This window comes from Haliotis asinina, chromosome 5 (genome assembly GCF_037392515.1).
Source record: "Haliotis asinina isolate JCU_RB_2024 chromosome 5, JCU_Hal_asi_v2, whole genome shotgun sequence".
Classification (NCBI taxonomy): Eukaryota; Metazoa; Mollusca; class Gastropoda; order Lepetellida; family Haliotidae; genus Haliotis; species Haliotis asinina.
The window spans coordinates 44,423,522-44,438,467 of record NC_090284.1 but is presented as its reverse complement, the minus strand read 5'-3'; the positions used below and the strand labels follow the sequence as shown (position 1 = coordinate 44,438,467).

At 36.8% G+C, this 14,946-nt stretch overlaps 1 protein-coding gene across 4 annotated transcripts in view; it reads right to left on the bottom strand.

Moving 5' to 3' along the window:
* LOC137284581 (zinc finger MIZ domain-containing protein 1-like) overlaps positions 1 to 14,946 on the bottom strand; it is a 154,919-nt gene that overhangs the window by 87,815 nt on the left and 52,158 nt on the right. For all 4 annotated transcript variants that reach the window (XM_067816446.1, XM_067816447.1, XM_067816448.1 and 1 more), the window contains exon 3: positions 13,738 to 13,851. In XM_067816446.1, coding sequence (XP_067672547.1) covers positions 13,738 to 13,851 — 114 coding nt within the window. The remainder of the gene's footprint in view (positions 1 to 13,737; positions 13,852 to 14,946) is intronic.

Genomic DNA, 14,946 nt, shown 5'->3' with positions numbered 1-14,946 from the left:
CCTTAACCTCAACAGCATTTTTTTAATACTTCAAATTGTGTTCATTTTCCATTTTCTGACAAAAATTTGGAGCGAACTCACTATATCATAACATTGACTAAACCACCATATTTCCACTTTCCATTCTCACAAGTACCAAATCCATCTTTTAGAATTGACAACTCAGGCATTACCATCTATCCGATTTGCTAGCCATACCTCAGATGTACTCATCACCTTATTGGACATTCACTCTTGATTCTTGCTAGATCATTTCTCCAGAAGGGATATAGCTGTTTTCAAACGGACATTACAAGTTCCGGATAACATTTCTGCTTTTAGAGCATTCACAAACTTAACATTTAAAGGTTGAATGTTCCATTACGTATTGCAGAGATCTGAAGGTAGCATGAGACACTAGTGGTGTTTAGACAGTTCCCTATCCATGATGATTATCCATTACATATTGTAGAGATCTGAAGGTAGCATGAGACACTAGTGTTTAGACAGTTAGTTCCCTATCCATGATGATTATCCATTACATATTGTAGAGATCTGAAGGTAGCATGAGACACTAGTGGTGTTTAGACAGTTCCCTATCCATGATGATTATCCATTACATATTGTAGAGATCTGAAGGTAGCATGAGACACTAGTGGTGTTTAGACAGTTCCCTATCCATGATGATTATCCATTACATATTGTAGAGATCTGAAGGTAGCGTGAGACACTAGTGGTGTTTAGACAGTTCCCTATCCATGATGATTATCCATTACAAATTGTAGAGATCTGAAGGTAGCATGAGACACTAGTGGTGTTTAGACAGTTCCCTATCCATGATGATTATCCATTACATATTGTAGAGATCTTAATGTAGCATGAGATATCAGTGGTGTTTAGATAGTTCCCTATCCATGATGATTATCCATTACATATTGTAGAGATCTGAAGGTAGCATGAGACACTAGTGGTGTTTAGACAGTTCCCTATCCATGATGATTATCCATTACATATTGCAGAGATCTGAAGGTAGCATGAGACACTAGTGGTGTTTAGACAGTTCCCTGTCCATGATGATTATCCATTACATATTGTAGAGATCTTAATGTAGCATGAGATACCAGTGGTGTTTAGATAGTTCCCTAACCACTATGTGAATTACCAGTAGTTGTAACATCATTCAGTAACACTTAAAGGTGGCAGTAGTAGCTATGGCTTAACTTTGATTCTGATATTTCATGGAGAAATATTTTTGTTTATTAAACCATTATGATGACAACACACTGTCACTGGTGCAGTGTATCTGGACTTCTGAATACACTTGTCCTGCATTTTACACACCAATACTGACACAACCAAAGGTCATTACAGCAAAAATCAGGTAGGTTATAACATGTTTTAAATCAGGGAAACCACTACAATCTACAGATTTCACGTTTCGTTACTTCAACTTCCAAAATCCCGAGATCATTGTGTTATATCTCCATTTCCTAATCAGGTAACATTTCCATATCAATATTTTGAATTTGTAAATAATTAACTTCACACAGGCTTCAGCTACTATTTTTCCCTTGACCACTCAACCACATACTCCATCATTTCTACATCGTGAAGGATGATTAACAGAATTGGTCTGATTATATTTCTCCTAACAGATTCATATAAAGTTGACACTAATTACAGACAAGACAAAGTCGTAACGAAAACATACACAGTCTTGCTCCACAGGACTGATAAATTATTACTAAGCTTTTGACAAATGTTGAAATACCTCTGAAACTAATCCTAAACTTACCAACATCTAAAACAAGACTAAAAGAACACATCCTATGACTATGAAACACTTGAAACAAGTTCCTTCCAAAAAGAATACCATTCTCCACAGTCTAGGGCTAAGTTTCAACGTTGATGTAAATTTTGCAACTAAAGGCACACATTACACTGAAACTACAGTCAATCCCAAAAGGTCCAAACAATTTGGCCAAAGGGGTTACCCCTCTTCAATATCCAAAGTTGGGGTACAATGTATTAATCCAATATGGTGTGTACAATTCTCATACAATCAGAAACTGATACAAGTCTCCTTCAAAAGAACCAAGGTGGGCCTCTCTTCAGAGGGTGGAAACATGTTAACAAGTTGTTGGGCACTCAGAAAACCTTGTAAATGGAGAACACACCCATTTTATGTAAAGAAGGAGGGCAGTCTGAGAGAAAGCTAGCCCCTAACACAAAGCTGTTTCTCCCTGATCTCAGACGAAGACTGCTATCAACTAATGACGTCTCTACACTATTCAATATTTTGTCGGTCATGGCAAAGTCCGAACGGTCGTCGTTCACATGTTCTTTTGATACACATGATACATTTTGATACATTTATATTACATGCTACATCACTAATAACAAAGATGCTCAAACTGAAACTTGCTTTGTCGAACTCATGTGGAAAGGTTATAGTTATCCAATTTTTGTTTGTTTTTTTGTTTGTTTGTTGTATAAAGTAGGAGCAATATTATAGCTATATGTCGGTTGTCTGTAAATAATCAAAACACAATTAATGACAAGCAAATTGAACCTGGTTGTGTTGAATGCATGGGAAAAAGTTTGAGTTATCCAAAGTTTGTTTGTTTGCAGGGCTCAGCAATATTACAGTTGAGTTTCAGTTATTAAAAAAGGATTATTGTCATTCATTTGTGCGGTGAGTTGGACATCTGGTTGAGAGGAAGCCATTGAGCATTTTGAACTGGATGAATCTTGACAAGGATTCTATGTTCAACCAGTCTGATATAACCAGGGATACCAGACATTCAGTTTAAACAGACTTAAGCGTAAATAATGAGATTCTCATTGACTGGAAGGTGGATTTGAGACAAGTGGGAAATCAACACAACCCAGTTTGACACAATGAGTCCATCTGTATCACTGTCTGATCCCCAATGAAAAGAATTACACTTAACTCTCATCGAAGACAATAAAACCTTATGACAAAAAGGTGATACTATTGTCTTCCACCCAACAAGACTGTACAGGAGTGACTGAATGAAAAAGGTCTCTAACATGAGTCAGCAATATAACAGCAAAATGAAGAAGAAAAAAAAGACAATAAATGATTGACAACATTTTCAAATCACTGTTTGACAACATAAATACATCTGTGATTGAACAAACATCACACTAAAAACAGACACATTGCATGATTCAAACCGTTTGATATACTATGGATGCAAAAATGACATAAACAGATGTTTTGGAAAAAAATAAATAATTAAGTCAACATTGGACAGTGGGTAATTACACAATAGTTTTGTGAACCAGTTCACTTTAACCATGATCATCATGTTTAAATGTCTAACAATTGTTATCACTATTGTTCTACCACAGTCTGTAGTCATTGTAAAAACTAACAAAATCCACCAAATTCATTCTTCAGAACACTAAACTACACTACACAAACATTTAACCTTAAAACCTGAGTACTAACTCTATCCCTTATAAAACTTAGTATTAACAGCTACAAGATAATAATTTACACAGCACAGTCGTGCCTCGGATCAAAATCTATTCTCTTGTGTAGGAGTCGTAAACCCCTAGCAATACAGATATCAATTCTTGATTCACGGCAAAATATGAGCTACCATGAACCCCAACATATCTCGGCCATTCATCGCTGGTGTACGACATACTTCTCTCCTTTATTCTTGTACAGTGTGAAAATTGGGCGTTTACAAATGCGTCTTTCATACCTGAATGCCCTGGAAAGCGTACGAAGCTAAGTTTCTTAATCCTATTGAAACTGCCCTATTTTCCGTCCCATAGTGAGTGTATATTTTTGATCTTTGCATATTTGTGTATATAACAGCTAACGTCAAGGCGCCAACTCCTGTGCTCTGTCACTCAGAACGAAAGCACTGGGTGAATGAGGTGCTGGCATAAACCCCTATACATTTCAGTTTCTTATCTTTGATAATATGTCATTCTTGTGGGACAAATATTGCCATTCAGGGGTCACAAAGGGAACTCATGACATCAGAAATGAAAAGGGGACACTATTCCTTTAAGTAATGTCAACCTTAACAGCTATCTAAAATAAAAATGTTGTATTCATGACATGTAAATGCTGAGAGTAAACTCTGGGGCACAAAGGATATAACGCTTGACTTTTTAAAGATTTTTATGTGCAGTGAGTGAGTGATTATGGTTTTACACCAAGTATAGGCTTTACACATTTTACCCACATTGGGAATCGAACCCTGTATCCACCTTAACTCTTATCCCTACCTTTTTCAGTTTCAACATCTACTTAGTCTATGCACTACCCATTAAACATTAAACCCGTGAAGGTCGAAGGTAGAATAGGCCTTCAGCAACCCATGCTTGTCATAAAAGGCAACTATGCTAGTTGTAAGAGGCGACTAATGAGATCAGGTGGTCAGGCTCGCTGACTTGGTTGACACATGTCATCGGTTCCCAATTGCGCAGATCGATGTTCATGTTGTTGGTCACTGGATTGTCTGGTCCAGACTCGATTATTTACAGATCGCTGCCATATAGCTGGAATATTGCCGAGTGCGGCATAAAACTAAACTCACTCACTCACTCATTAAACATTAAAAAACACACAATTACTTGACAAGACAGATAAAACAATTCTATCAGTATTAGCCTGTGGTAAAAATACTGAAATACAGATTCTAACTTACCTGAAAAACTCTTACCACCAGCAACTCTTTGTGCATCATAAATTACACAAATGAATTCATGTCTGCTTCCTTTAAAGATTTAAGAATCCATTTTTTTCAATCTTTTCTAAGAAATATCTGTGATATACCACTTAAATGTTGCCGGTTCAGTATCATAAATATCCCATCTTTTTGTTATATCTCCCGGCCAGAAAATACCAAAGGATTCCAATCAATACTGCCAGTTAGAGCAGGTTTACTGCATTACAAACACTATTGAAACCACGGCCAAGCACCTCATATAATGAAGAATCCATTGTTAGTATTATTAAAATCAATTTAATGTGGCACACGGCTGGTGATTATCATGTGACCAATTGTCATTAATGTTGACCGCTCTGCAAGGATGTTTTACAGCCGGCAAACCCACAGGTCACTGCACGATATATACCTGTGCCATCTATCAATACGCTGTCATTAAGTCAATATCCATCCTAAGAGCTAAGGAGACCGGATTCTTGAAATTACACAGCAAAATAACTCTTTGTTGCTTCTGAAGTAATCACAAAGGTACAACCAATGAGCATGCCTCACTCGTTATAACGCCTGATCAGATCGGCAAGGTCTAACAGATAACGACATGCTGACGTAATTACGCAAGGTAATTATCTGCGAAAGCTTGTTTTTTAATTTGACTGTGTTGAAAAAGATCCGTAGAATCATGACAAGCTTGCATGCTATAGTGGCATCTGATAAATTCTTGTTCCCTTTGTTATCATTTGTGTGGGTGTTGGATAGGAGACTGTACCAAGAACATATCGATATTGTTGACAAGAAGTAAGGGTCATCGTATCCAAGCACAAATGAGTGGGATCGTCAATGAAATTAACACAAGCAGACGGCAGGTTGCGCTTGGCGATCGGCTGATGCCAACTAATTATATAGCAGCAACTCGGGGTCGATCTCAACCATTATACATCCGACTATGCAAATGGCCTCTTCTAATCAGATCAATGTTTGGTAGAGCATATTGCCATTTTCCGCGAGCTTTGGCCAGCATAGTGCTTACCGCACTTATTTCTTCTGCAAATGTGCCAACACTTTAATGCTGGTTTACAAATACGCATATAAATCACTGTCGGTCCCTCAGCAGCTAAATCAACCAGAGACAGACATGAAATCAATGATGCTCATCTTTTCCCTCATGCAATGTACATCTCTTTGATGTAGCTATGGATGTATTTTGTGGATGATCCCTGCCACTCCAACACTGATGGAGATCACTGGCCATGCTGTGTCAGCGAACCTGGAGTGATTGGCAGTCGTAAATAACTAAACCCACGTTATTAATCAGTCAGGCTTGGAACGATACAGTAAAGATGTACACAGAAGGCTGGAGTACAAACCTGGTTCTCCATACATACACACTGTCAGTTGTCAGTCACATAGATAATTGACTGGTCATTAATAAGTTAGGTTGTGCATGGAGTTATTTACGTTGAGTCCTTGTTCCAAGGCAAAGATCACGTTGTTATTGACTAAATACAGATGGTTTGGGAAAGGAAAAATTTCATCAGGATAATATAAAAAATATATTTCTCACTATTTCAGAGAAATCAGTAAGTTCTTTTGTACCAATGGACTTTTTTTCATTGCTATTTCTTAAATTATACTGTTTTGCATCACTTAAAGGACAGTTTAATGTGAAGACATTAATTTCAACTGTACACTTAACACTGAATTTAGACAACCGTATTTAATGTGTTAAGAGTCAAACTCCAGTGAGCACCCTCTAACCAAATTCTCTATCAAATAATCTTTAAAAGCTCTCCCCATAAATATAATGAGATTCTTCACAACTTTCTGATATTTTTGTAGTAAACGTTACACAAAACTGCAGTAAAGAAAGGGTGTGTAACTTCTATGTGAAATTTCTGAAAATGTATTGCTTTGATCAACATTTGAACAAAATTTGTTCTGAGCTAATTAAATCAGAAAAAAGCTGAACTTGTTTGTTGACTTTGAATAGATTTAAATGTCAACCTTGGTCAATTTTCTCACTGTCTTGTGCCCTTATTACAAGAAATATGATACCAAATGAACTTTGTGAACAAAGTTACTTTGACACTAACAATCCAGCCATCTTTCTCAATATCATACAAATTAACCTGTCTATGTGAGTGCAATTATCTAAACAATCTAATAAATCTACAACCCAAGTAAATACTGTATCCAATTTTATAATAATTATTCAATCCATGGACACATAAGACATCAAATTTCACTTTCAATCTCAAAGTATTCTGAATACAACAGATCATCAAAATGAATAGGAATCACATTTCTACTTAGGGAAAAACACCATCTTGTTTTGCATGTATCTACTTATGTTCAAAGGTTGCTTGTCTCAGCAATGAATATGACTTGGTGGCATTAAACCAATCACATCACTTGCTTGGTCAGAAGGGATCAAATTAATAGTTCATGTTTATCTTAAGACTTTCTAGATAAAGATTAGTCTCATATTGTCAATTTCAGATGAAGTCAGTTAAAATGTGACTAAATGCCCTGAAGGTCAACCATGACAAAGACCTGGTATTATTGTTTTTGTATAGGACATATATATGAACTTCAATTACTAGGATTCTTGTTGAACAAACTACACATATGTTTCAGTGATGTATGGGTAGATAAGAAATATAACTTGTCCTGAAATCACATAGGTAAACACTTCTTTTCTAAGTTAAAGGGGGCAGTGGGGTAGCCTAGTTGTTAAAGTGTTGTCTCTTCATGCTGAAGACCTGGGTTTGAATAGACACATGGGCACAATCTGTGAAGACCATTTCTGGTGTCCTCCGTCATATTGCAGGAATACGGCTAAAAGCGGCGTGAAGCTAAACTCACTCACTGGCTAACTCTAAGTTTAAAATCTAAATTTACAAACTTCAAATGAAACATTGAAATAAGCAGGTGAAACTTTCCAGTTTACTATTTTGATATTACCCATTTTCCAAGAATTTTTACATTTGGTTTTCACACAAAACTAAAAGCAAGTTCCAAAACCATTGAAATTAACATGAAAAGAACTAATGAAGTATAGTGCACAATCAACTGGCTATTGTGAAATTGACATTGTCACAGACTGAAATCTATCACACTGCTGTGTTGTAAAGAAACAGACAATGAAAGCCCAAATGTTACAATTTCTGATGTCCTTCAGCTTCATATTATTCATCACAACTCATGGTCTGTAGTTTGTTCAATAATAATGACTCAATACATTAACAAGAAGCTGACTAGACACTCAAATGAAAATTTTCAATCTGAACACATGGTTACATTTTATGTAAAACATACCTAAAATTGTATAATTTTCAGAACACCTATCACTTACTTTTTTAACTTAAATCTATGCTAACTATAGATTTCAAAGTGTTTATTGATAGATGTGTATGCTGGTCTGTTGTGTAATGCTGCACTCCAGCAATATTCCAGCTATATGGCAGCTGTCTGTAAACCATCATGTCTGGACCAGACACTCCAGTGATCAAAGGCATAAGCATCGAACTACACAACTGAGATACAGTGATATGTGCCAATAAAGATGGGGAGCCTGACCAATGACGACCAGTGTCTAACCCAGATTTTCATGGGTTGTAAGAAGCTGAATCAACCAATATGAGGTTTCCAATGCTGAAGGTTGTTTTCAGTTTTGCCATGTCACTTATCAAAGATCAACTACCGTGTGCATTTCTTTCAACCCTTTAAGTCAGTGCTGAATGTCGCAAGCTCATGAAACATATTTCCATTCAGATATGAAACATGCTAGGAATGGGATCATATACTCTAGACTAAATGTATTAACAAACTTGTAAGGACCATACAATTTTGAACATACAAAAAAGCTAGTAGCATTGATTCAATGAGTGATTCTTTTTTGCTTGAAAGAAATTTTCAGGTGCAAAAACAGTGACCTATAGGAAATGTACAATGGCTCCCACTCAACAAAAGTGAGAGGGTGAATTAGTGAGTTTTAGTTGACGAAACTTTTAGCAATATTCCAGCACCATCATGGCGGGGGACACCTGAAATGGGCTTCACACATTGTACCCATCAAACCTTGGGAATCAAATCCTGGCCTTAGGCATGACTAGCAAACATTAAGCTATCCCAACACCCTTGCTGAGAACAGTATTAGTATAGAATTATTTTTTAAACCGTAAGATATCACAATATATGCATATAATATGCATTAGATAAGTGGCTGGAGGAAAAAAAGGATTCTCAATTTAAACCACAAATATGGCTATTAACACCTCATTTAACAATTACAGAAATTAATTTTATATCAGGGAGTACTTCTGACCACATATGAAGAAAGAAATGACACATGTCTGATATCGTTAATACTCACTTAATGCAACATCATAGTAATCGCACTAATTTTGACATATAACGCAAAACATTTTCTCTTAAGTTACACACATAAACATGAGTGACAGAGAAACTGCCACTTTGTATAATCATAAACATGAAATTGCAGACAAATTTGCAGATAACATGAGGTAAACGAGTGCCAGTTCAATGTAAGTACCATATTCAGACAACACTTATTTCACTCCCAAGGCGTCAAAACAGAGTAATAAAGTCAGCTCATTTAACACATAAATGAATATCTTTTGCAATGATTATCACATTAATTACTAATTCATGTAAATGACATAATCAGCTAATGTATTTCTTGGCAAGAGTGATATACGATGCTGCAAAAAACAAGATGGAAAAAAACCCGACTGAATTGCTTTTCACATATTTACATTTTATTTCACACGCATCTGTCAATCATTGAACCAAATATGTACCCGGGCACCCTCCGTCATACACCATGATTCCTACATAAGGCTAATCTCAGGGGTGCATATGTGTATATATATTCCTCAAATTAACTTAACATCATAACCAATCATATTGCTTTTTTTGTACATGATGATGATGATGATGATGATGATGATGATGATATTGACAACTGATGTACACGCGGTGCACTAGATTCTGTACTTAATTTCCCATCTTTGCTGTATATACACATGAGAGGGTGGTTAAACTTTCTTCCATAAATACATCTCATCATTTCAACTTATTACTTTTGATTTTATATAAAGTAATCTAAACAAATTCACTTAAACAGTTTTTGTTTATCTTGCACTTCTCATCATATTCAAAAGACAAAATTTAATTTTTAAATTACACTGTTTTGACATTATGAAAAATGCTTGTCTCAGATACCAACAATGAATGACAAACAAGGCCATTAAACACACTTCAGAATAATGTCAATATTTCATTTGACAAATATTACAGTGAAACTGACAAGTCTATCTGAAACCATTTTGGACATAATCAACATCTGCAACTATTAATTGAGAAAATAACTGATGATATTTCATGTGTCCCATGAAACATGATGCATCTGTCACTGAGTGATGTTCTTCATGTCGCAAGAAGAGAGATACATCATATTTCACAAGACACTAGTATATGAAAAATTCTTTTTTTTACATACTTCAGTTTCATTTCCTTAAATTAAAATATTACCAATACAAGGAGAATAGATTAACAAAATCCAAATTCTTCCAACTGTAAAAAAGACTGTTTACTTTTATGCTAAGAAATATTTCTACATTTGACAAAAGAAAAAACAACAGATATCGGTTACTATCTTTCAAATAATGGTTATTTTTCAAATACTATCTAAGACTATGTCCAAACTTGGTACTGGTGTACAAATACATAATTACCACACACAAACATACACATAGGATTTGACAATGAGGTGAAATAAAACCACTGTACATAAAATGCCAATTTCAAATGCTGCCAGCATGTCACACGAGTGTTTTGAACTGAGGTAAACTTGCACAAAGCGAGGTGTTGACTCCATACAACATAGAGATGGACAGTCACTCCAAACTGCACTCACTGAGTGAAGGTCTTGGTGATCACCTTATCGGTGGAGGCTTGTCACCTGAAGATCCAACTTGCTGACCGTGAAGGTCTTGGTGATCACCTTATTGGTGGAGGCTGGTGACCTGAAGATCCAACTTGCTGACCGTGAAGGTCTTGGTGATCACCTTATTGGTGGAGGCTTGTCACCTGAAGATCCAACTTGCTGACCGTGAAGGTCTTGGTGATCACCTTATTGGTGGAGGCTGGTGACCTGAAGATCCAACTTGCTGACCGTGAAGGTCTTGGTGATCACCTTATCGGTGGAGGCTTGTCACCTGAAGATCCAACTTGCTGACCGTGAAGGTCTTGGTGATCACCTTATTGGTGGAGGCTGGTGACCTGAAGATCCAACTTGCTGACCGTGAAGGTCTTGGTGATCACCTTATTGGTGGAGGCTGGTCACCTGAAGATCCAACTTGCTGACCGTGAAGGTCTTGGTGATTACCTTATTGGTGGAGGCTGGTCACCTGAAGCTCCAACTTGCTGACCGAATGTGTTTGGTGATATGCATATGCTTACAATGCCATTTACTGTGTTTTGTAACGAGGTACTGGACAGAAAACTTTACTTCGCCATGAAGCAGCTCTGTTACAAATATATTTTCACTGCAATGAAAATATCGAATCTCTGCCATTGCTGTGAAAATATCACTTTTCTCAAGCTCAGAAAACTCTGTCTTTTTTTTTTACAATAAATTTTGTTAACATGAACCCTACAATTGACATGACTTCCAGAGTTTCTATAACCTCAAGCTAGGCCAATCACACAGATCTGATCAATCTCAAATTGATACGGATGTTGATGAATAAATTTATCCTTGTCCAAGTTCACGCACTGTAACATCAAACACAGTCCAGCAAGTTGTACTCATTTTATAATGATGAAAAACATTTGGCCAGCATTTTTGTTTTAAGAGATTTGTCTGATATGATCTAAAGGATCTAAAATATTCATGAATCGAGCTGGTGTATCTGCAGAAAAGTTGCCTTGTTTCTCAAACATGTTAGAGCTAATACACTTATTCCATCTTCTTTTTTTGCATTCCAAATGCATCTCATTGACGTAAGGCGTAATGCTCCGCTGTAAATTGTCTCTGTACTTCTGAGAAATCAATGATAATGTAATATCGTCACAAGTTTCTAACAAGTCTACAATCTGGGGGGATCCTGACCATGCTAGCACGATTTTTTAATTCTCTGCGAGATATTCCGGTGGAAATTAGGTCGAGTAAAGGACCTATCTAGACCTTGCTCTTCCAGCTTACAATGTCATTCCGGAGTGAGTCTGGCATCTTTCAGTCTGACTGACAAGAAGTCCGATTTCAAACCAAAACCAACAGTGCGAATAAAAACTGATCACACTATTACATTTACTTCACAAAATTAGTCTGAGGTTGATATTTATTTACTTCGGAGCAATCCCAAATTGACCACAAATTCCACCTGATCCTGCGCCCTGTCAACTTAATCAATTCATTGATATGTGCTTTGTTGCTACTGAAGAATAAATAAGACAGAGTCATGTGCCTGAAAAGATTACAGGCAAGCTGCCAGTACAGTGACACAATAAACATATCACATGAATATGAATATTCATACGTGTCACGACGTTAACAGTGGCAAACACCTTACAGAACAATGCCATGGTATTTCCACTGCTGTATGACATAAGTTGAGGAAAAATATCGGATATTTGTGAATGACATTCTGGAGTAATGTCTCTAGGGTGGAGTGAGTCAGTCTGTGATAATCAGGTGAGTGAGGCAGAAGAATGTCAAGTCTGGATCAGACAAACCAGCAGTTGGAAGCATGAACAACAATCCATTTATAATCACCCTACTTCACAGAGCCCAACCACACAATAATCTTAAGTTGCTTCTTGGAAAGTGTTCTTCCCTGAAATCCCAATACAGACTGACACTTGTAACTGATCCTTCCTCCGAATCCCCATCAGGGTCAAGCACTGGATACTGGGGAACTATCGGTCCCAGAAATACCTATAGGAAAGAACCATTTAATAGTTGGGAACTGTTCTTCCTCAGAATCCTGATAGGGAGACAAGCATTGAATAGTCAGGATCCATTCTTTCTCAGAATCTCGAGAGGGAGACAAGCACTAAATAGTCGGGATCCATTTTTTCTCAGAATCCCAAGAGGTAGACAAGCACTGACTAGTCGGGATCCATTCTTCCTCAGAATCATGATATGGAGACAAGCACTTGATACAAGGGAACAGTTTTCTCCTGAAATCCCCACAGGAAGACATGCATTTGATACTGGGAACCAAGTCCTACTGGGGCCCCTCACTGGAGACAAGCATACAGTAAGGTTGGGACCTGTCTTCCTTGAAATCACAACTAGGAGTCAAGCATGTGATACTGGGAGCCTAGTCTACCTTGCAATCCCCCTAAGAGACAAGCATTGAATGAATAGCTGGGACCTGTCATCCTTGAAATCACAACTAGGAGTCAAGCATGTGATACTGGCAGTCTAGTCTACCTTGCAAACCCCTAAGAGACAAGCATCGAATGAATAGCTGGGACCTGTCTTCCTTGAAATCACAATTATGAGTCTAGCATGTGATACTGGGAGCCCAGTCTACCTTGCAATCCCCCTAAGAGACAAGCATCGAATGAATAGCTATGACCAGTCTTCCTTGAAATCACCACAGGAAGACATGCATGTAACAGTTTAAGGACCAGTTTAAGCCGAAGAAACCATAAGAAATTGTATATGAGGTTCAGTCTGTGATGGTCTACAACATTTGGTAACATGCATGGATCTAGATCATAAAGTGTAAAACATCTACCATGGACACTTAATATAACATTAAGTGCCCATTTAACCATTGATGCTTATACTGAACAAATTATATTTTGCAGCATAGTTAAACACAACATCAGCACATTTATAGTTATTTGAACCAAATAAGATATTATATTTATCATTTTCAGTTTTACATCCTTTTATATCTCATTAGAGACTGAAAGATCTTAAATATGTGCTCAGTCCAAAATGAAATTTGTTCAGTATGCAAGGGAACAAAGCATAAGGTGACAATGAAAAGAAGGTACATACGGTCAGACAGTTCATAAGAGCATCCTCAAACTGATGCTGAAAGGCGCGGGTATCAGAGCACCATTCTAACAGTTCCCTTGCTGCATTCTGAAAGCCGCCTGGGTTCTGTAGGTGCTGTAACAAAACACAGAAGTAGTTGTTATGATGTTATTACAACACTGAAGTAGTCATCAAGGTACTAGCACATGAGAAGTACTCGACAGCATTCACTTTTCTCAGAGCTAACATCATGAAGTGGTGTTTGGGTTACATTTATTGGTTGTTTTTCTACATCATATCAATGCAAACTCAGCAATATCACTGCCTATGGTTGCCTGGGAGTTAAGAAACCTTGCCCTTACAAATCTGTGATTGATATTATGAGGTACAATTGATTTAGTGAGCATATTATTTTACGCCCCTTTTAACAACAATCAAGCTATGAATGATTCACAATCTTATAGATTGTGGTACAGTTACATGCAATTAACAGAATCAGTTGATTTATTGAATTTGTATTCAAGATGTGTGTAATTTTTCAGTAACTAGATTAGATTGCAGCTTCATAACTTGTTTGGATTATATTATCCAGTGTAAATATTAGCACATAGAAATTAGTCGTCCTGATAACATACGTGAAACTGATCACACTGCTCAGTTATAGAAAGGAAACAGAATCCAGCAATATTGAAAACAGCTTCCCCAAAAATTAAAATGAAATAATTATTCCAAAAAATTAATGGTCTGAAGCTTGTTTTGAACAGTGATGTTCTACATAGAAAGCTGACACGAAAACCCCTGATTACCCAAATTATTCAACACTCGAGAACAGACTGTTTATTTGTCCACCATGGTCACGCGTGCCTGTAGAGTTTACAACAGAAATCTTTCAATAAACGATGAAGTGCATCTTTATCTGTTAACTTGTTCTCAAGCTGTCTTCAAACTGTGACACTCATTGAACATCTGGTTACATTTACAAGAAAAAAAACTTGTCCAATCATCAAAACAGATTGTAAGCGGAAACATAATATTTTTTTTTTCTGCCAGAAACTTTCAAAGATGGTTAGACAATTAAAAAGAATGTTAAGTTACAGTGAGACAAGGAAGGAGCCCAGTCAAAAGGAAATTACAATAATTAATCCTTCATCAATTATTTACATGAATTTCACCTTTCTTAATGGAATCCTTGCAGCCCATTGTTACCTTTTTCATAAGATCTTGTATAAG